At 36.5% G+C, this 21,736-nt stretch overlaps 2 protein-coding genes across 2 annotated transcripts; one reads left to right on the top strand and one right to left on the bottom strand.

Moving 5' to 3' along the window:
- Positions 1-6,547: 6,547 nt before the first annotated feature.
- Positions 6,548-10,774, top strand: LOC147473286 (formin-like protein 1). The gene is given in 6 exon segments (XM_086587643.1): positions 6,548-6,913; positions 6,916-8,144; positions 8,226-8,422; positions 8,769-9,013; positions 9,790-10,001; positions 10,003-10,774. Coding segments are annotated over 6 exon segments (2,703 nt in total). The 5' UTR covers positions 6,548-6,691; the 3' UTR covers positions 10,601-10,774.
- A 788-nt stretch (positions 10,775-11,562) lies between these two features.
- SYN4 (sister chromatid cohesion 1 protein 4) lies at positions 11,563-21,604 on the bottom strand. Its single transcript, XM_086587641.1, has 14 exons — positions 21,066-21,604; positions 20,480-20,741; positions 20,293-20,390; positions 20,144-20,193; positions 19,735-19,796; positions 17,915-19,152; positions 17,397-17,831; positions 17,083-17,227; positions 16,424-16,560; positions 14,800-15,923; positions 14,309-14,342; positions 13,389-13,494; positions 12,772-12,901; positions 11,563-11,976 (listed from the first exon to the last, which is right to left on the bottom strand). The coding sequence occupies exons 1-14, from the start codon at positions 21,187-21,189 to the stop codon at positions 11,878-11,880; spliced, it is 4,044 nt and encodes a 1,347-aa protein (XP_086443767.1). The 5' UTR covers positions 21,190-21,604; the 3' UTR covers positions 11,563-11,877.
- Positions 21,605-21,736: the final 132 nt, after the last annotated feature.

Raw genomic sequence — 21,736 nt, 5'->3', positions numbered from 1 at the left:
TGTTTGATTGAATTCTCTTTACTTTCTTGTTGATGAATCATGAATGGATATGATCCATGCCTATTTTCTTCTTCTCCTTTGTACTTTTTGTCGTACACCAATTTATTGGGAATTTGGGATGAGAATATGAGATTCAATGATTTAAAGTAGAACCTTAAAGCCATTAAAACGCCAGGAGGCGCCGCGACGGGCCCATTAGCATGGCTAATGCAGCCAACATTCCTGCATTATTGCTAGCATTTTAAATGCCCTATACTTTAGTTGTGGGAGCTTTTTTTTTTTTTTTTTTTTTTTTTGTAAGAAACTAATTTTTGGGACCTCTTTCTTGCAAGCCACCCTTAAACCATTTGACATTTCTATTTATAGGTAGCCGATAATAACCATTTTTAAGTAATAAAAGTGCTGATGAGTTGCATGTAGGGAGTAGGGACAAAACGAAGACATGGAAGCGTAAGCCTGTGTTAACGCATTAATGCATTACTATATATATGTTACTATATATGTGCGTGTGTGCAAGAATAATCTCGTTGTTCCCCATGTGGAATTGTGGATGGAAGTTTTGAGGATTCTTTAATCACGGATACGAAAGATTACCTTTGCCATTACGTACGACTTGTCTGGCTTTCCCACGAACTAGCATATGCATACCACGGGCAGAGCATAAATTGCAATGGGTCACAAACAAAAGTTAATCATACTATTTACCATTTCTTATACAGGATATGTATTGCTTATTCGCCTTGAAATGAATGCAATGGCCAATACCTATAACCTGTCATAGCAAGTCTAATGGAGTGGTATACGGGAAGGTTAAAAGCCATAAAACACTCCAAACACTAAAATGTCATTCCAATAAGACTATTAGAAAGGTTTTAAATTTGGTTGGTGTGTGATAAATCTAACTAAATTTGTGGTATTGCCTAGCAACTGTCGTAATTAAGTTTCTAAAGACGGATGGTACAGTTTTCTGTCGTCTGATGTTAAGTTGTGTACAGACGGCATAAATTGTGTTTTTCATTCGTTTTAATTAAATGAACGACAGACTTTCTACCGTCTGTGGCAACTTAATAGACAGACAACAGAGTTAAATTTGGCTGGGCATGCTAAAAGAGCTAAAAAAAAATCATATGTGACGTCTTTTAGCATACCTCCATATGGCACCCCTCCATTGAACTTGCTCTCCCATGGTTTCTTAATACTGGAGTACGTAGAGGTGGTAGAGCCCAAGGCCGAAAGTTTTAGGATTTGAAGATATTTCGAACCCTTTCATAATCGATACATATCGGAAAAATTGAAAAATCGGATTGATATATCGTTTTTGCCCATTTTGGTGATAATATTCAAAAAAATCAAAAAAATTAGGATATATCATAAATATCACCGATATATATCGAGATATATCGATCAACAGTCAACAAAATCGGTCAAAAGTCAAATTGTCAAACCAAGTCAAATGATATATATCGAATATGTCGGAGTATATCGCCAATATATATCTTTAATTATATTGGTAAAAACCAATATATATCGGTTTAAAATTAATTTAATTTTCGGAGCCAATATTTCAAATGTTTCGAAGTCGGTAGGCTGAAAAAACAATAAATATCGACAAAAATCGATTTTTCGACCGTAGAGCCCACCAAGTGTTCATTGCATTTTTATTGGATTACGAGTATGTGAACCGTGCTACGCATCGGTGTTTTTTCAAATCTTTAAACTTGTCACTCTAGCATCTCTCTGATAGTATGATTTTTTGAATTATAGTTATAATCTAAAAAATAATATAAAAATATTATGAGGGGTTGAATATAATTTGAGTGACGTAAATGAGATTTTCTAAATTATTTTAAATAATATAAAACTAATTCTAATTTCAATAAAGTGATAGAGTTTTTGATAAATTGTTTAAAAATGAGAGAGCTTATTAGAATAATTAAAGGAGGTGGTTCTAAAATCATAAAATAGAGAGATTACAAATACACAGTTTGGTTAAGAAATTTTCCACCTAAAGATCCGGCTATCATAGAGAAGTGGTTAACTTCCTAAAAGGGTTGTATTATTGCAATCTAAAAGGGTGATCTTAGACACACCCATAAAAATACTTCTGTACCCCATAACTAACTCAGTTTTTGTCATACCCCAATAACCGCTTCAATTCAATAATATATTCCAAATTAATTTGAGATATTTTCAATAGGGGATAAAGAAAGAGAAAAAACAAAAAGACCGAGAGACTTATTCCAAAAGGAAACAACAAATAAAAAAAATTGAAAATAATATTATGGACCTTGAAGAATTTTTGTGTTACTACAGTACACTACACAATAAGAGAACTTCTAATAAAGGTAAAAGAATGCCCAAAAAACAAATTGTTTTTTTCCTCTTCTAGAAGTTGCTTCAAATTTGATTTTTTTTTTTTTTTTTTTTATTTTTTTTTTTCTTTATCATTGTAAAGGGTTAAAGGAGTTTTAGTAGAAATATATCAAATTGAAAATTTCTGTGAAAATGAGAAAGGAGTTTAATATATGAAAAATAATTAAATGAAAATTGAGTGAGAAAAGAGGAAGACTAAATTCTACAATTTTATCTCTTTCTAATTTTTTAAGAAAGGAGAAAATAAATGACAGAAAAAAAGGAAAATAAGTGCGAAAGGTTTGTGTTTGCTGGAAGGATAAATACTTGTTTTGTTTTGTCTTTGATATACTTAATAAAAAAAGGATAATTTAGAAACTTAAATGTGTCTTAAACAATTTTATTTATTTATTTTAAAATTGGGGTACAAGAGTGTTTTTATGGGTATGTCCAAGATCACCCATCTAAAAGGAACATTCCATCATAAATGAGAAAAAGGCATCTATAGTAGTCCGACTCCATAGGATGTCCTGGCTCTCACACAATAATAATGTGATAATAGGACATCTCATATGGTTAGAACTTAGAAGAGATGAATTATATTGGCGTATTGGGTAAAATTCTCAATTATAAAATAGGTTAATGGTGATCTATAGAATGATTAATAAAATGATGAAAAAAATCAGTTATATGCTTATATCAGCTATTGGGAGCCCGCATTGTCTGAAAAGTGAATCAACAAAGCATGCCCCCTAAAAACATATTTTTACTATGCATGAATGCATGATCTATGGAAGACCATTTGAATCTAGAAAACTACCCAGTTTTCAAATAAATCGAAAACAAATAAAATAATGTATCCTCCTCTGTCGGTGCTGTTGGCATGTCCTGTATAGGGATTTGAATTTATATAACAAAATTAGTTGAAAACTACATTAGCATTAGGCAATTGTAAAAACTGTTGATATCATTGGAGATGTATATATGGACAATACTTAGATGTCATTCCGACACGAAAATTATCAGCCTCTAATGATAGTTTGTGGGGAAGAAAAACTGATGATCAGTCTTACAACTTTACAAGTTACAAACACACCATTTTGGCTGTTTAAACCATGGACCAAAATATCGCCGATATATATTGGTATTTTGGTACACCCGATATCGATATTTCCGATATATATCCACCGAATATAGAATCCTTTTTTTGGGGATATATATTGAATTTCCGATATGAAACTTTTATAAACGGATATTTCCGATATAATCGATATGTTGACTTTTTCCATTTTAAAATATAAACCGATATTTCCAATATAAATATATATCCGATATTATATTTCGATATAGACACCATTTTAAATAGCTAGCCGAAATATCCGATATATCCGATATATATCGGTTTTTGGGTACACCGATATATTGATCGATATCGATATTTTGGGCCTTGGTTTAAACGGTGATGTGTTATCGTCAATATCCAAAATATGTTACAGACACATAGCTAGCAGGAAAGGTTATTCATGCGCCTCTAGGTCGGAGTAAATCCGTAACATACTAACATGAAACTAGAGAGGAGAAAAAACACGTATCTATGGACTTAGGAATACCCGTGATTCCCGTTAGGTATGAAAGCAACAGACGGACCGTCGGTGATAGGTTGTACCAGCCTTGCCTAATAAGGGTGAGAGAGATATATTCGGCAGGCAAGTGTCAGAATTCAGACAGTGTTTCAAGTTGAGAAGCTAAGGGAATTATTCTCGAAAGTCAAGCCCAAAAAAAGTAAGACATCAAATCTTCTTTCTTCCCCACTTTGCTTAAAATGCGGCCATTTTTTTTTTCTCTCTCTTTCTTAAAAGCACCTTAGAAAGGAGACTACTATATCAAAAAACAAAAATTAAAAGTGGTACCAGGTCACATCCAAAGTTACCAACGACGTCAAGAAAAAACCTACTCTCATTTCCACTATGGGTGGGGACGTGGGGTGAGTAAGTGAGAATATATAAGCTTGTCATTACACTTTTATGAACTCCTTTTGGGTCCTGTTTCACTTTCTCTCTCCAGCTGGATTACAAAATCAGACCGTTGATTTATCATGATCCGTCATAAGGCTTTTACTACAATGTAATCTAGTAGTACACTAGTACTTCACTACTAGCACATCAATTAAATCAATCCAACTAGGCAACTATACTGCCATTGAAGCGGTAGGCTTTAGTATTCAAATTAGGCAATATTGAAAATTTGAAACGCGAAAGGAAGAGGTCGACAGTGGGGAATCTAAACTTTGGGCAAGTTGAAGAAATATGTATGAGTGTTTCTACAGCAATTCACACTTTTGAACCGAATTTGTGAACACACTGAAGTGGCAAGCAGAGAAACTTTGATTTTCAGTACTTTTTTGACCAATACACACGCACCCTCCCTGATGAGTGCCACATCAATGCGTTCACAAATTCGGTTCAAAAGATTCGGTTGTTATAGAATTTTGGAATATGCAATGTTTTTGCAACTTCAAAATTCAAATTACAACTTACAGCCATAGTTCGGGATTTTGGAATTTTTGGAATTCCGACAAATCGAAAAACCAAAATTTATTAAATTTTGATTTATATCATATTTAGAATTTCAATTGATTTCAGAATAATCAATATTTCAACTCTATTTGGAATTTCAAATTTTCACATTAGGTGGAATTTTGAAATTTCGTTCAGAATCACAAACACTGTTTACAGTTGAGGACAAATATAAAAAACACTAAAAACATCTTTAGGAGAGAAACCAAAAAAATACCAAATATTTGAATCAAACCAAATAAATGTCAACCAACTTCAAAAATGATATCAAATAGTTACATAAAATGACCCGTATAGCCAGCGTAGCTTTTGCAAAATCGTACCACAGAAGTTCAAGCTCACGTGGTTTTCTAGAAACCACGAGCGATATGTCGCATATCAACTTTTTTTTTTTTTTTTTTTTTTTTTTAAATCTCTTAGCGATTTTATGAAAAAAACGTGCACACTGATCCAAGCTCGGTACTTAAAAAAATTTAAAAAATGAGAGATATTTGATACAGCACCCAAACAAACACCAAATTTTAACCGATTCGGTGTTTGCTTTTATTTTATTTTTGTATTTTCATCAACATGTATCTCTCATGAAAATAAAAAATTACCAAATTATTAAAAATTTAATGTTTGACACTAATACAGTATCTCACCTAAAAATGCTCTAATCACCTACAGTATGTATGAAGTTATAAACCACTAAACTTCCCAAATCCCAAGCCAGCATATGGGATTATGGGAAACAGCCAGCCCATTTCTCCCCGATTTTCCATCCCTGTGTTCAAAGTTTGACGGTGAAATCTACCTTTTTTTTTCTCAGCTCCCCAGTATTTTAGAGGCAGCTTTAAATATTATTATTCTAAGTTTCTTTATTTATTATTTTAAGGTTCAACACTGATGGCCCTGCGCATTGTTGAAGCAATGTGTGTGGAATCCTATGAAATATGCACCATGTTCCTGGGGACCGATGTTTTTATTATTTTGCTAATGTATTTTATGGACAATATTTGGTAAATATGTAAAATTCTTTCAACAGTAAAAGTGCTCTTTGATTGATGCAATGCACTTGTACGTGGAGACAATAGTTAAAATTACACAGTTGGTTTGTCATCTATCTATGCGCAGGATTCTGCGAGATTGAACGTTGGCACTAGTTCAAGATAATGAAATTTTATTCTTGAAAACAAGTTTCTCTATTTTGTCCCAGGGATTAAAAATGCTGGAAGCTGAATTATTATTATTATTATTGGCTTTGAATCCTTTTGATTGATCACTGCATTAGTTTTATACTAATTATTATTGACTTGGGTAAGTCTCTTTCTGTTTCTGTAGTCTGTACCGGAGTACTGAGACAAAATATTGCTCCATTAATAATACTGATCATTATTTTTGTTTTTCTAGCTGTCAGAAATTTTACTCTCTCTCTCTCTCTCTTCTTTCAAGATTCCAGCTACAGTTCCCCTACCCCCTTTCTTTTGTCATCTCCAGCAGTGCACTCACTCTCCTCAAGTCTATACCATTCATTTCTCGCTTGTAGCTGATGACACTAGTTGCCTTTTCACTTTCTGCGAAGCATAGAAACAAAATTTTACTGGCATTTTCACTACTACTAGACTTAACAACCACCCTTCTCCCTTTCAGCTTCCAGTTTCCCCCAAAATCACCCATCAAGCTCTATTATGATTCACAATCAGTCAAAAATAGTCCCTACACCACTTCTCCTCTCACTCACCTGAGATATACAGAGTGAGTAGTGTGAGACTACTACTACAATGCCCACCTTTTTCATACTCATCTTCCTTCTCTTAACCACTGCACCCCATCAGTCAACCTGCAAACACCGTCGGATCCTGCATCAACCTTTCGTCCCACTGGACACACTCCCACCTACTAAACCGCCCATTTCTTCTCCCCAACCCCCTACTCAGCCCAAGTTCCCTTTTTCTTCCTCTTCAACCCCAAACAACCAACCTTTCTTCCCTTCTTTCCCTTCACCCCTCCTCCCCGCCCTTCTGCCTCTTCTGCTACATTTCCAGCTAACATCTCCTCCCTAATCGTCCCTCACACCTCCAACCGCAAATCCATTTCCCCTAAGCTCCTAGTCCTCGCTGTGGTCCTCGCTCTCTGCTCTGTTGCTTTCATCTTCACTGTAGTCCTACTTATCTACTACCGTAGACGCCGAGACAACAAGACCTCCAGATCCGATAGTCACCGCTTGTATCCATCCAACACAGCTCTCTCAGATGGCGGCGACAGCAGTAAGGTACGAAGTGGAAGAAGATCCGGTGGTGCCTCGACTACCAGCTCTGCAGAGTTCCTCTATCTCGGTACATTGGTCAATTCCCGTGGAATAGATGCCAACTCAGTTGATGCCGCTGCTAACAATGCATCCTCGTCGCCATATCAGAAATTGGGCTCCCCTGAACTACATCCACTCCCACCGCTCTCTAGACATAATAATAATAATAATTTCAGACAGAACCATCGGAACGAGGAGGGTTCGTCCGGGGAAGAAGAAGAAGAGTTTTACTCACCGAGAGGTTCTTCTAATGGATCCGGCTCGAGAAGAGTGTTTACTACTACTACTCCTACTACTACAACTACTGAGAAGAATATTGATGACAACAGAAGAAGCTCAACTTCAAGTGACAATAACAATTCTTCATACCCAAGCTCAAATTCAGCTTCGCCTAGACTAGTCTTCAATACTAGTCCTTCACCATCTGCTAGCTTGAGTAACAGAAGCTCTAAATGTTCAGATTCTGTTGTTGTTATTAATAAACTAGCCCCTCCATCGCCACCCAAGAGAAAGCCCCCTTCACCATCACCACCTAAACATTCCCCACCTAGACTTTCAAATGCTTCTTCTCATCAGAGTCAGCAGCATTCTTTCAAGAGAACTACTAGTGTTTCAAATCCTCCACCAGCTCCACCTCCCCCTCCACAATATAGATTCTGGGAAACCCCTCCTCCTCCTCCTCCAGCACAGGTCCAAGAGCCAACAGCCATGTCTAGACCCCCAGTTCTCATTACTCCTATTAAGCCTATTGCATTCCACAACCCCGCAGCGGTCTCGCCAGCTGAGTTTATACAGAATCCTGGAGTTATTAGTGAGAGAAATGAGGAGACCCCAAAGCCAAAGTTGAAGCCTTTGCATTGGGATAAAGTCAGAGCTAGCTCTGATAGAGCAATGGTGTGGGATCAATTGAAATCAAGCTCTTTCCAGTAAGGCTTTATATTGTTGTATTTTGTGGGGTTTGCGACTAAAGTTCCAATTTTTAAATTTTAGAATCTTATTAATTGCAGATTGAATGAGGAGATGATTGAGACCTTGTTTGTTGTGAATGCCAAAAACTTGACTCCAAAGGATACCTGGCGACCTGTTCTTCCATCACCAAACCAAGAGAACAGGGTACTCGATCCGAAGAAATCTCAGAATATTGCAATCTTGTTGAGGGCACTCAATGTGACCGTCGAAGAAGTCTGTGAAGCTCTTTTGGAAGGTACTTGCTATAAAGTCATTCCATTTCTTGTATCTGGAAAACAAGTCTTGTTTATTTACCTACTACTTTCATATGAATTTTTTTCACAGCTGGTCGATTTTGTTTTCTTGCACTAGATTTGCATGTTTCAAACTTTTTGTCTCGATCTCTGATTCTGCATTTTAAACTTTGTATCAAAATGCGCCACTTGTCATCCTTGATGTTTTGTTGCTTTAAGCTTTTTAACTTCAATTTGTATTGGGCTTTTCTGGATTGAACTTTCATTTTCACAGTGGGAGAGATGATAGTTGTCACTGTAATCTATCTGAATGAACATATCTATTTAATATTCTTGTATTGCAAACAGGTAATGCTGACACCTTAGGAACTGAGCTTCTCGAAAGTTTGTTGAAGATGGCCCCAAGCAAAGAGGAAGAACGTAAACTAATAGAGTACAAAGATGATTCACCATTTAAGCTTGGTCCAGCTGAGAGATTTCTCAAGGCAGTTCTTGATATTCCTTTTGCGTTTAAGAAAGTGGATGCAATGCTTTACATTGCCAATTTTGACTCAGAGGTCGATTATCTCAATAAGTCATTTCAAACATTGGAGGTATATACAACTCTATCATCTTGTTTATTAATGTTGCAGTTTTTGTTGTTTGTCTTTCTAATAGCATGCTGCAAAAAAAAGTATAACTAGTTGATGTCTTCAATGACAATGCTCCCAAGACTTTCTATTTGTTGCATGTTTCCTCATTTTTTTTCCTCCTTCAGTTGCACTAGAACTTTCATATATCAAAAAAAAAAAAAAAAAAAAAAAAAACTGCAGCAGTATATGGGGTGATAAAACTACTATGTACAGTTTGGCGTTTTCCTTGGAAAATTGCTTAAAACAGGAAATACAAAGAAACCATTTTCTTTTTTCGATCTTATTGGACAAGACATTTCATCGAACATAAAGGGATGTTGATGTGTTGTGTTATGTGATTCATTTAACTGTTGAATACCACAACAACATAACAAATCTGGGCCAATGTTTTTGATGGTGTATATTATACTTATGTATTACACACACGTTCTATCACATGATTAACAACTAGTTTATACTTCAAATGATCACATGAGTTAAACTTTATGACTTCATGTGTTGTATTTCACCCATACATCCTTTCCTCTTTTGGGTTTATTATTTATTTTTCGCTTTAAAAGAAACTCTGGACTCTCATCCCTATTAAAACAATGACTAATTAGCCACACCAGAATTTGCACAAACAGGTAATATTTGGTTCTTCTTTACCTCCATGGCTTAGGTTCTCTGGTGTTATTAACAAGTTTTCTGTACTTACCTTTCACTCTTACGCTCGCAAATGCTCAATACTTTTGCAGGCAGCCTGTGAGGAACTGCGAAACAGTAGGATGTTTATGAAGCTTCTAGAGGCTGTGCTTAAGACTGGGAATCGCATGAATGTTGGAACCAACCGCGGTGATGCACATGCTTTCAAACTTGACACACTCCTCAAGCTGGTTGATGTCAAGGGCACTGATGGGAAGACCACCCTACTCCATTTTGTTGTGCAAGAAATTATAAGAGCTGAAGGCTCGTCTTAGTATTGCAAATCAGAGTCCCACTAGAAACCAGCAAATCAACTTCCAGAATGAGGTGGAATTTAGAAAGCTTGGTTTAAAAGTTGTTTCCAGCCTTAGCGGGGAACTTTCTAACGTGAAAAAGGCTGCTGCAATGGATTCTGATGTGCTTAGCAGTGAAGTCTCCACGCTTGCAAGAGGAATTGGGAACATTGGGGAAGTAGTGAGATTGAATGAATCAACAAGTTCGAAGGAAAGTAGTGGGAGATTCTCTTCTGCAATGAATAATTTCTTGAAGAAGGCAGAAGAGGATATAATACGAATCCAAGCCCAAGAAAGCGTCTCTCTCTCCCTAGTGAAGGAGATAACCGAGTATTTTCATGGAAATTCAGCCAAGGAAGAAGCACACCCATTTAGGATTTTCACAGTAGTCAGGGACTTCCTTTCCACTCTAGATCAGGTCTGCAAGGAAGTTGGAAAAATTAATGATCGGACCATAGTCAGTTCAGCTCGACAGTTTCCAGTGCCTGTAAATCCAACACAGATTCCAGTTTTTCCTGTACGACGGCAATACAGTTCTTCTGATGATGAAAGCTCATCCACATCGTCCTAAGTTTCACTTGTCAACTTCACCATTTGGCAAGTGACTAAGACGCCATTTGGATTAATTTTAGCCCCACTGAAGTCTTCTTTTTGTACTTATATAAATCAGTGTAAAAGATTTTGGAATTATTTCATCCTACAAATATGATATACAGAAGAGGTTATCTCGTGCAAAATAGAATAAGTAGCTAATAGATGACCACAGAAAAATTTGGTTGACCATTGAAAGAGATGAAATTTTAAAACTGGAGAGGCATATAGATGATCGTTTCATGCCTTGAAAACTTGAAAGAAATTATTTGCTTTAACATTATTATTGATTATCTATACGAAGAACATCAGCCCTAGCCTCGATGTTTATCTTGAGGCATTTACGTCAATCATGGAAAAACATCAGTGTCAATGTGTCATGGTACTTGCCGTTGCCAACATGGAATCAGAATATCAATCAAAATATCAATATGTTATACTATATTACTATCTATATACTATATACGAGAGATAATTTTCTCTCTATCTTAGGTGACATTCTAATATGAAAAATAGTCTCTTTATAGAGTTGAATGTTTTTATGAATTTCCCCTTTCCATAAAAATAATTTGCTAAAAAATAGATTTTATACAATTACACAAAACAGGTATCTTCAAATCAGTGTTAGTACCGAACCACCTCTGGCATCCACTAGATTGTATTCGGTGTACAAGTAATTCAACAAAATTAAAAGCCGGATCTGTTGAGGACTTAGGTTGTTGATAGCCACCTAGCCTTGAACATGAAGAATTTAACAAAGTTCTTGTTATCTTCCCGGCTGACTAGCAATTATAACTTTTCTGACACAAGTCGTGCAAAATCATGTCAAATATTTTAATAGTTTGGAAATAGCAACACAGATTAATTTGATTCTGGTACTTGATAGTGAATTTGTTGGATGGAATGGTGTTTTAAGTGGACGTTATACTATCCTTTGATAAGTTTCTTCTGACGCAACAGATTTTTTATATTTAACTAGTACAACAGAATCATGTGCTCCATCAACTGAAGACCAATGCGATAAATACAGTTACATATATTTACAGAAGTCCAATCAGTGATAAATACAGTTACAACCTCAACCCCGCTACTTGTTAATCTATCATCTAAATAATAATTAACAACAAAACAAAAGCATAATTAAGTGGGAAAATGAGAGAAAAGAATCAGGTGATCAAATGGAGGTGAGTGGAGTTGAGCATCAACCTAATAAAAGTACAGGGATGTATTGTGTGTATACGCCCTTCTTCAGGAGCTTTAGAAGTCCGACTTCACCAACTTTACCCTTGGCTTAATGCTTATAATGTCAAAAGCGTTCTCTTGCTCTACATGTATGTAGTCCCTTGTTTTAAGAACCTGCACAAAAAAAAACGACAGTGAACGGACAAGATAGATAACATAATCAGATATTCAATTTCCTATTTAAAAATTAAGGGAAAACATGAACACCACCTCTGTTCCTTCTATTCAAAACATAAAGCATAATTTGCACCAACACACTTCTCAGAACATCTAGTCCTAGCTACTTATTGCTGCCACAATGACTGCTCGGCTATTATGCAATTACAATGCTCCTTTCAACACTGAAAGTAAATGGTGTTCCCATATGCATTTGAAGAATACATGCTCTTTCTTTAATTTTGAAACTACATAATGTTACGGTTTAAGAATTGTAAGCTGGTACTGAATTACCAAAGAGGGGAGGGGAGAAAGAAAACAACTACATTTTTCTCTAGTTCACGTTGAATGTTACAGACTTGTGGTTTAAACATTGTTAGTTCCTACGTGATTAAAAAGAAAAAGAAAGGAAAGAAGATACATTTGTCTAGTGCATGACTTGATGTTATATTTTGCTGTGGGCAACTGAGTTCCACCAATTGGGAAGATATGCCAACGTCAAAACACAGTTCTCCCTTTCCAAATTCCTCATCGTCCCCTAAACACACTCAGTTTGCATTGATTCCCCTTTTAGATTTTAGTTACTTGGTGACTGTTCAGATTGTCCACCTCATTGGCCTAAACCAAACCAATTGAAGATCGTAGTGACAAGTTCGATCTCTCAGAGCAAGCATTGTCAACTAAAAGTTGGTTGAGACTAGTAAATTTATGCACAATTGTATCTTAGAAACTAAGAAAGATCAAAATGCATACCAGAGTCTCAAAGAACATCCTTGATGCTTCCTTCCGAGTTTTACCAGACAAAAGGTTATCCATAGAAAGAACTTTCCTTCCATGTCCAGATTCAGTATCAAAAAGAGTCTGGAGATACTTTGCAACACCTCTGCAAGGGTAAAAAATAATTCATAAAGTGTGACAACATAAGTAGAGAAGAGTCTGATAAAAATTATAATATGGACAGATGTGGATGTTTGCATCCAAGGGAAGCATTAAAGCAACAAGGCATGCCCTTCCTGTCAATATAAATCATAATAGATCAGGAACAACCCAATTTAATGAATTCCAGCTTCCAACCTATGTTACATGGACACCATATTTTAAAAGTAATCGGTGTCGGATCCGTGTCCACATATCCTTGTCTGACACGACACACTCACATATTGCATGTGATATTACCTCAATCTTTGGTATTTCATCGTGTCAAACACAGACACATGTATTTTCTGTCCAGTAAGAAAATCTCGTTCACTAACAAAGCGTTTACTTTCCTTAAAATGTTAAACAGAAAATTATGGGTTTAAGCTGCACATAACTTCTCCAACTTGTATCACCAACTTCCACAATGTAAATTAAACTCAAGAGCAGAATACCTGGTGCGAGAAGACCACCCACTGTTATCAAGGATGCCAACTTCTTCAGCATTAGGAATACCGTTGTCTTCTTCTATTGTATCCTCATCATCAAAATTCAGAAACCCTGGCATATCAAATGACATAAGAAAACAATTTTTGAACAAGACAGTATCTGAGAGTAAAGAACTGTGTAGTAACAAACAAAAGTACTTAAAAGCGTCCAATGGACGAAATCTGATAATAAACTTCATATATTGGATGTATACTTTAACCTCCCCCTGACCATAACACTGAAATCAGCATATCAAATAGGTGACATATCACATTTAATGTGTCACACACTATATAAGTATATATGGCTAGAGAAGAATTGGCTTTTGGGATAATAATGGAGATATTAGTCAATTTATAATGCATTAGACTTTGTATAGGTTTCCAACGACCTCACATATATTGGCAATACATCCACCAATCTACTCCAGATTCGAACCATGCACCTACCTAAACAGGAACCCGACCCATCAACATCATTAAGAAGAACCACTTGTATTTACATGTGCAATTACACATGCAACGCAGAAATAATATCAAAATTTCCTTAAGCATGAGCAATAGTTTCACTAATACCTATGGGATGAGAATAGAAATGATTACATGATGATTCATAACAATATAAATGGTAAAACAGACAAAGTGGCACGTCAACAGAAGATAGCACTCATACTACACATTCTGCTAAAAACGGATCACATTACTCAAAATCTTTGAAATAGGAACTTCAATTGGAAGTAAATGAGCCTTTTGCACTTTGTAACTTGGCCATTAATGTCACAAAAACTAATATTTAATGAAAAATAATAGTTCGCAATTTCAGTATCCTCGTTTGAGGCAAAATCACAAGATCATACATGCTGAATATGGAAATAGAAGCAATGTACCTGTATCATTTCCATCTAGTGTATTTCCCAAGTCCTGCACAATGAACAAGAGATTTTATAAATTTAACAAGTGGCATTGTATCTTACTTTTAGCATCTGTCACACTAAGTTCCCAATTCCCACCCTTACGGTTTATTTTATTTATTCATTTATCTTTACGTGCAAAATGCAAGCTAGATTTAGGCAGACCTGAACCAGATTATTCACGAGGATGACTACTTCAAATGAAAAAAATGTCAAGGCATACACACAAAGTCAACATGTGCACTGAACAAACAGGATACCGCTTTGGCGAAAAACCCATCCCGTTTAAATAGCCTTTATACTATTCTTATGAAGTCAAGTTTCAGGTATGCTTATCTTCACAGTTAATGCTAGTTAGAACCGAGGGCTTTGAGGTAAATTAATCCCTCTAAAGGCGGATTTAACTAAGACAGTCACAAAGGGAACTTGGTGTTCTGAAAATGTCCAGAAGTGAAGTTAAAACTTACACATGGTGTTTCCAGAGAAGTATTGTACAATGATGTAGTTTCAGCAGCCATAGTTCCACCCAGATCAGCTGAAAGCCTGCTTGGGTTTCCTGCTAAATCAGCGTCCCGGCTTCCTTGGTTTTCGAATTCATCGAAAGGAACAGTTTCGGTGGTTATATTAAATTCTGATTGGCATGAAAAGTCCCTTTGAGGATCTTCAATACACATGAAGGTAGAGGAGGAATTGCCTGCAACATCCACAACATTTTCGTCCCTGGTGACATATTCCGACTCGCTTCTGATCCCCTCTTTGAAATGGCAATCGGTTACAAAAGTCGGGGTAGCAGACGCATCCTCTGGTACATCAGCTCTATTGTCCCCGGAACACTTTTCCAGCATAGTATTTTTAGGGGACAAACACACATCACATGCATCAACCACTTGTGGCATGTCTTGCAGCATCACTTTAACTGAACTGCTCTCAGATATTTCCTGAGCAGATCGATCATTTTCCATAGGAACACCCTCATCTAAATGAAGTCCTTCCATATTAACTTCTGCACCATTGAGGGCATCATCTCTGTAATTGCATCTTTGTATGATGAAGGCATCCTTCTCGACAGACTGAGTGTCTAGATTCCCATCATTTGGCAGAATCGTTTGTACTCCATTACTTTTCTCCACAAGCAATGATTTGATCTCAGAACACAATGTTTGATTACACCTATCTTCAGAAACAGTGTTGTCAGTATGGTCCATTGTGTTAGCAACCACACTGCCATCGTCTATTTCCATAGGGGAAGATATATCCGCTTGGCCTTTTTGTAAATCATTGGGAGAAATATCAGTTAAAGGTCTTGTAAGTTGTTGAGTACCAAAATCAATGCAGTCGCTAAGATGTTCTTCGCACAACTGGCTGTCAACCAGGACGATTGTTGCCGTGGACTCATTGGCTTCACCACCACTAGCGGCTACAGGCTCATCCAGTCCTTCTGTATTAGCTTCTCCAATAAGACTAGTGCCACTTGACCACATAACTTCGCCTGGAACTGCTGAGACTGGGCAGTCCACATTCATTCCAGAATCCCTGAACTCGGTGACATCAAATATTCGATTCTGCAAACCAATCAGATCTACAGACATACCTGAGAAAATAAAAGAAGACCAATTCACCTTCCATGCAAAAGTAACATACCAAGATTGATCTACAACGGTTAGCAAGTAATTTCGATTAATTGTGAATATCACATAATACTCTACTTGTATGACAAGCATATACATAAATGTGTATATGCAAGTACAGAGTCAAATGGCAATGACTTTAAGCATTTGAAGAGAAAGTGTTTTTCCAATTTGAGTTGGCAACATAGTATTGCAAAGATTGAGAACTGAGGAATAAAGATAAATATATAAGATGGTATACAGGAAATTCTCAGTCTGCCCAACCAAATGCTAGTTCACCATACATACACAGAATATTGGTTCTAAATTTCTAAAAAAAATTCTAAAGAGTTGTATAACAACCAATGACATCAGGTTGCAAATTCACGAAACCCTACACATATCTGGATCTAATAAAGGATGAAAAAGTAAAACAGTTAACTTTAAAGAGACCATTATAAGTTATCTGGAACCGTACACTTACCAGAAAATAATGGTTCATTGAAAATTTCGTCTTCCAATAAATGCTTCTGAATCACCCAAATTTCAGGACGAGTACAAGGAGCTTTCTTCCGCAAGCGCCGTATGTCTTCTGTACTTGTCAACTGTTGCCTTATTGTACTAAGAATACAAGAGAAAACAAGGAAACAAAATGCAAACGGTAATCAATATTGAAGTAAACAAAGAAATGGAATCATCACACTTTTACAAAATTGAGTATATGGTGGGAACTAGAAACACACAAAGCTACCAGGAGAACTCAGTAACATACTTAAATAAGAATATCGCTGTCTGCCTGTAGTACAGGCTACAACAAAAAATCATAATATATTCACCTTTATTTTATTTTAAATCCCCATACAAAAAGCACAAGTTTTGGGATTATTTGTTCTTCCAATGTGTAACCTCTGCATTATTTCAAAATGAAGGGGTGGCCCAACAACTAATTGACACTAGTTAAGCATGATAGATCATGAAGAGCGCTAATCATTACAAACAAATATCAATTACCAAGTATGTTAATATAAACAAAAACAGGTTCAGAATCACAAAAATAAAACTGAATATTAAATTATAGCAGCTAGGAGAGTTTAAAAACCAAAAGATTTGCATATGGAAGTACTTAGAAAAACGAAGACATACTCGCCATGCAGGACCATGGTATCATCCAGAAGAACCTTCCTTTTAACCACACTAGCTCGTGGTGTTATCCTCGGTCGTTTTCTAGCTGCTATTTCAGTTGGTGGTGGAGTAGGCCTTAATTTTAGAGCCGAAGATTTTCTTCCAACTGCAACAACCGTATAATTTGTTTAAACTAGAAACAAAAAATAATACATATTTGTCCAGACCTTTAGGATATACCAGTAGCAACCCAATGTAAAATACAGAAGGAAACAAAAGACCACTGTGCAATAATGTTGAAAGAATGTGCAAGCTTTCTGTAATCGAAAAATTACCTAAGATCGACGACAATAAGTCATCGTCATCAGGAATAGAATCAACTGTTCTTTTAGAACGGGGAATCCCGGAAAGTTTTGTTGAACTACCATACTGTTGAACTGGTGCACTTTCCATCAATTGCCGTTTTCGCCCAGAAAGATTTTTCAACCCATTTCCACCCTCTTCAGACACTTCCTTTTCTGGAGTTAACTGCACTAGTAAATCATTTTGAGCATCAGGAACTGATGCTGGTACTGAAAGTAACATTTCAGGCTCTGGCACTGGTAAATTAAAACTTGCTACTCTGTCTGACTGACTATCTTTAGAAACGACTGTATCGGACTGCTCTCCTAACTTCTCAACGTTCGAGGCAACACCATTTGATGGAACGGATTCCAATATTTTGTTTGGCTCAATATTTGTCTCCCTTATACTGGTTGGTCCCTCTTCACCTGGAAACAAAAGCATTAAAAAAGACACTAGCATTGCACCAACCACCAAGTATGAAGCATTCATTTAGAGCTTGTTAGCAAACCTTGCACCAAAGCTGAAACTCCAGAAGCATGGACATCCTCCTCCAGCTCTAAGATAGACAATGAACATGCCTTGGTTCCTGTGAATGATATCTCCAGGCCATTTGATACTACATCCTCAGATTGCTTCAAAACGGAACTGCAAGCTCGGAGCACATGTTGGTGCTCAAATGACTCTTTATTAGAACCAACAATATGTTGAATCTCTGTAACTTTCGTTCCTAAATCCGCCCCACTTTCAACTCCATTAGGTTCGTGTGTACTTACCAAACCCAACAGAGAGTCAGCACCAGGAGGAAATAAATCACTAGGGTTACATCGTTCAGGCAAATCACTTGCCAATGCTTCTGGACCAGGAGTCTCCCCAGGTGAAACACAGCGACTCTGTGACATACCTTCAGATGGTGTTGGGATGTCATTGGATTGAGAAGGTTTATCACAACTCCCAACCAGAGTAAGTGTGGGAGAGGTATCCATTGTTACGTCTATGGGTGCTAAATCCTCCGCATGTGTATCATTGGAAGAACTAGGTTTCTCACTACATATCACTCCATTCTGCCACACTTCTGTCCTTTCTATAATGTCAGGTATAGCTACAGTTGCATCTAAAAGCCCTAATACAGGAGATGTAGGTTTTGGTTGCTCAGCTAGAACTGAAGTTGGTGAAGACACTGTATGGACAACATCAAATTGAGTAGGGTTCATAGCCAGCACAGCAGAAGAATCCCCTTTTTCCTTTCCTTGCCTGTCCAGGTGGATTTCCTCATTGGCCTTGTCAAGCAAATCAGTTTCACAACTCTTACTATTGAGCAATGCACAATCCACTGCTTTATTTATATCTTTATTGTAAAGATTTCCAGGGTTCTCTCGACCCACTGATTTTTGGTCTTCTTGCAGGACTTCGCCACAACTATTTTTCACAAAACCACAGGAGGGGTCTTCATTAACGTGGCCAGTACATGGGGCACACTGAATTGACTCTGTTGTTGGACTTCTCGATGCAACTCCAACTGGCTCAATAGTAAAATTATGCTCATTTATATTTGAAGTTTGAATTTCGCTACCACTAAGAGGAGAAGGATCATCAGCTATATTTTCATCTTGAGTTGACACAGTCTTTGCACCTTTAGAGCCAGTACATATTACTTCCCCTATCCTATCCTCATCAACTGTTGTTTGGTCATCGTCAATATCCATCTCCGTGAAAGGTGTCATGGGACCAGATGCCTGAGGATTAACACTGGAAATTGGACAGTGAGAAAGAAGAAAAAAACAAAGTGATTGAACCAGAAGAGAAACAATCTTAATTTTTCGTTTAATTGGGATATATAAGAAGTTGATAGTTACTACATAGAATAAAATCATCATGAGTGGTTATACCCATTAGCATCATGAATCCTCCCGCATCTTAGTGCATTTGCAGGACAACATTTGAAAACAAGACAGTTCTATTTTGTAAAGAACTATGCATCAGACGTAGCTACACACGTTAGAGGGCTATATGATGAATTTTAGCAATGTCTTGTTAACGTTTTACATGTTATGTAACAAGACATCTATATGTTACATAAACAGAGGTGATCAACACAATGACCTACAAACCAAAAACACTTTCATGCTCTCAATTCAAGGTTTGAATCTCAGATTAAAGAATCTAAAATTGCTGCTAGTCACTAAGATAATAGACTATAGCATGACAATAAAAAACCACCAGAGGATATTAGTTAAACTACATATTTTAGTAGTTATTATTTGTGTGTAAAAGTAGCTTTCTCAAATGATTATATGGTACTCTGTATTGAACAAAGAAAAAAAAGCTCACTTTTGTGAATCCAGAAGAACCGAGGTCTGCCCAGGTGAAGTAACCTTATCCAAAAATAGCTCCTGTTTGGTGACCATGTCAGAAAAAGAAATAGTTACTAATCAATCTAAGAGAAAAGTAAGTTGGAAGAGAACTTGGAAAAAAAAAATCCTAACAATGCTTAAACATACACTTGGGTGGTGGTCTCAGATATTCATAGTGTAAATAACTGATAGGGATACAGTTGTCACGTTCTTTCCCTCACCATTTTTTTAATCAATAAGGAGCACACTTACATTGCTAAGGACAATGATATAAATGATCACAAGGGTATGATATAATCACAGACGAATTTTCTTGATAAACCAATAAAACAAAGTAGGAAATTATTAAAAACAAAAAAGAGCAGTCTTATGCTCAACTAATTTACCTCATCGAGGTCTAAGCCAATTTGAGAAGTATCTCCATCTCCAAACCTCTCTGGATAAATGCATACAAGCCCATGCAAAAAAAAAACATAATTAATGCCTAAATGGTAAAGCATATTATTGAGCCCTACATGCAAAATTTAATACCAACCATCTAGTCCAAACTGTGATGTGGAGTAAACTACACCATCCATTGTATCTTGGAGAGTAATCTGCTCTCTTGTACTCACATGATGATCAACATAGTTACTGCATTTGTAAGAATAAACAATAAGGTGTAAAAAATAAAATATGGTATCCAAAGTAGATAATAAAGTTTAAAGTATATCAGAACAGACCCCTGAAAATGTTCGCTATCTGGGAGCTCAAAATCATCCAGATCGAAAGTTTCTGGTAAGGTAATGGAATGATAAGGTGCAGTAGATTCTTCAGGTGGCAGATCAACTGCAGTAGAGCGAAAGGCTTGCTTGACCTTAAGCAAAGCCTCACTGCAATCATGGAAAAGATAATTCACCTTACGAGAATATATCCTAACCACACCAAGCAGAAGGTGGCTAGATAATCTAAGTGCAATAGGAACTTCTGGGAACAGAATTGAGTCTGTGACAAACACATAGGGCATAAGTCAGAAGAAAAACACAGAGCTTAATTGATATTGAAAAGACAGGAAGTAAAGTAATTGGATGTGAAATATAAAATTCAAGCAAGAGTGAAATTTCAGATCCTTGTCTGTTGTCCATATGGGTGTTGAGAAGTTGAAGGGCAAATACACTTGTACCAGTATCATTGGGCAATAGGGAAATAATTTGCAGTAGAATTTGATCTTTTAAACAGCAGGTGACAAACATATTGCGCATTAGGAACAAAACTAAGCTACTCTAGAGAATAATAAATAAATAGTTGCCAGAAATGTTGCCTACTCACCCACGGAAACACCGATATCGGTATCGGCAACCTGATTCTTGCGGAGCTTTCTCTCCAAATGAGCAGCAATCCATATAGTACCCAGTGGCCCTTTCTTGGCCAATATGAACTGTGAATAAAACATCTTGCGTTCTTCTTCTTCTTCTTCTTGCTTCTATCTTTATACACCCATTCAAAACAAACTATATTTCTACAACTCAGACATGAACTTGAATCATATCCACTACTTGATACAAGTCAAAGATGATAACTTTAACTGAAATAAACAAGTAATTCTCAACTAAAACCTTGGAATTTAGCGTGAAATCGAAGATGGTGTGGTTTAGAAACCCTAGAAATTGGGGGGGAAAGGAGATAGTGAGTGGGTCGGGGTGGGGGGCTTTATTTTCCAGTAAAACGATATCGAAAAACTTTACGAGAGCTGAGTAATTCAGAGTCAAGAATTTTATTTATTTAATGTAATAAAAATGTTTTTTTTTTTTTTTTTTTTATAGTTTTTTGTATGCCAACTTCTGTGTTTTTCACTGTTTATTATTTTCAATTGCTTTCTTTTTTTCAGTTGCGTGTTTGATGATGTAATTTGAATTTTCGACTGTTCGCGCGAGATATGCTTTTTGAATTTTTCGCGAGATGTTCTTTGGTACCAACTTAACTTAACTTAACTAAACTAA

Source organism: Coptis chinensis, unplaced genomic scaffold (assembly GCF_015680905.1).
Source record: "Coptis chinensis isolate HL-2020 unplaced genomic scaffold, ASM1568090v1 utg2885_pilon_pilon, whole genome shotgun sequence".
Taxonomy (NCBI): Eukaryota; Viridiplantae; Streptophyta; class Magnoliopsida; order Ranunculales; family Ranunculaceae; genus Coptis; species Coptis chinensis.
Note: the sequence above shows the minus strand (reverse complement) of the source record. Positions and strands in the feature narration are given on the sequence as shown.

Bases quoted from the DNA above. Each gene is read 5' to 3' on its own strand.
- SYN4 (XM_086587641.1), bottom strand. From the start codon at position 21,189: ATGTTTTATTCACAGTTCATATTGGCCAAGAAAGGGCCACTGGGTACT. The intron at 16,561-17,082 runs GTATGTCTTCGT...TTGTATTCTTAG, and splicing joins ACCATGGTCCTGCATGGCGA to TACAATAAGGCAACAGTTGA. The intron at 11,977-12,771 runs GTATGCATTTTG...TTTTTTGTGCAG, and splicing joins GGATGTTCTTTGAGACTCTG to GTTCTTAAAACAAGGGACTA.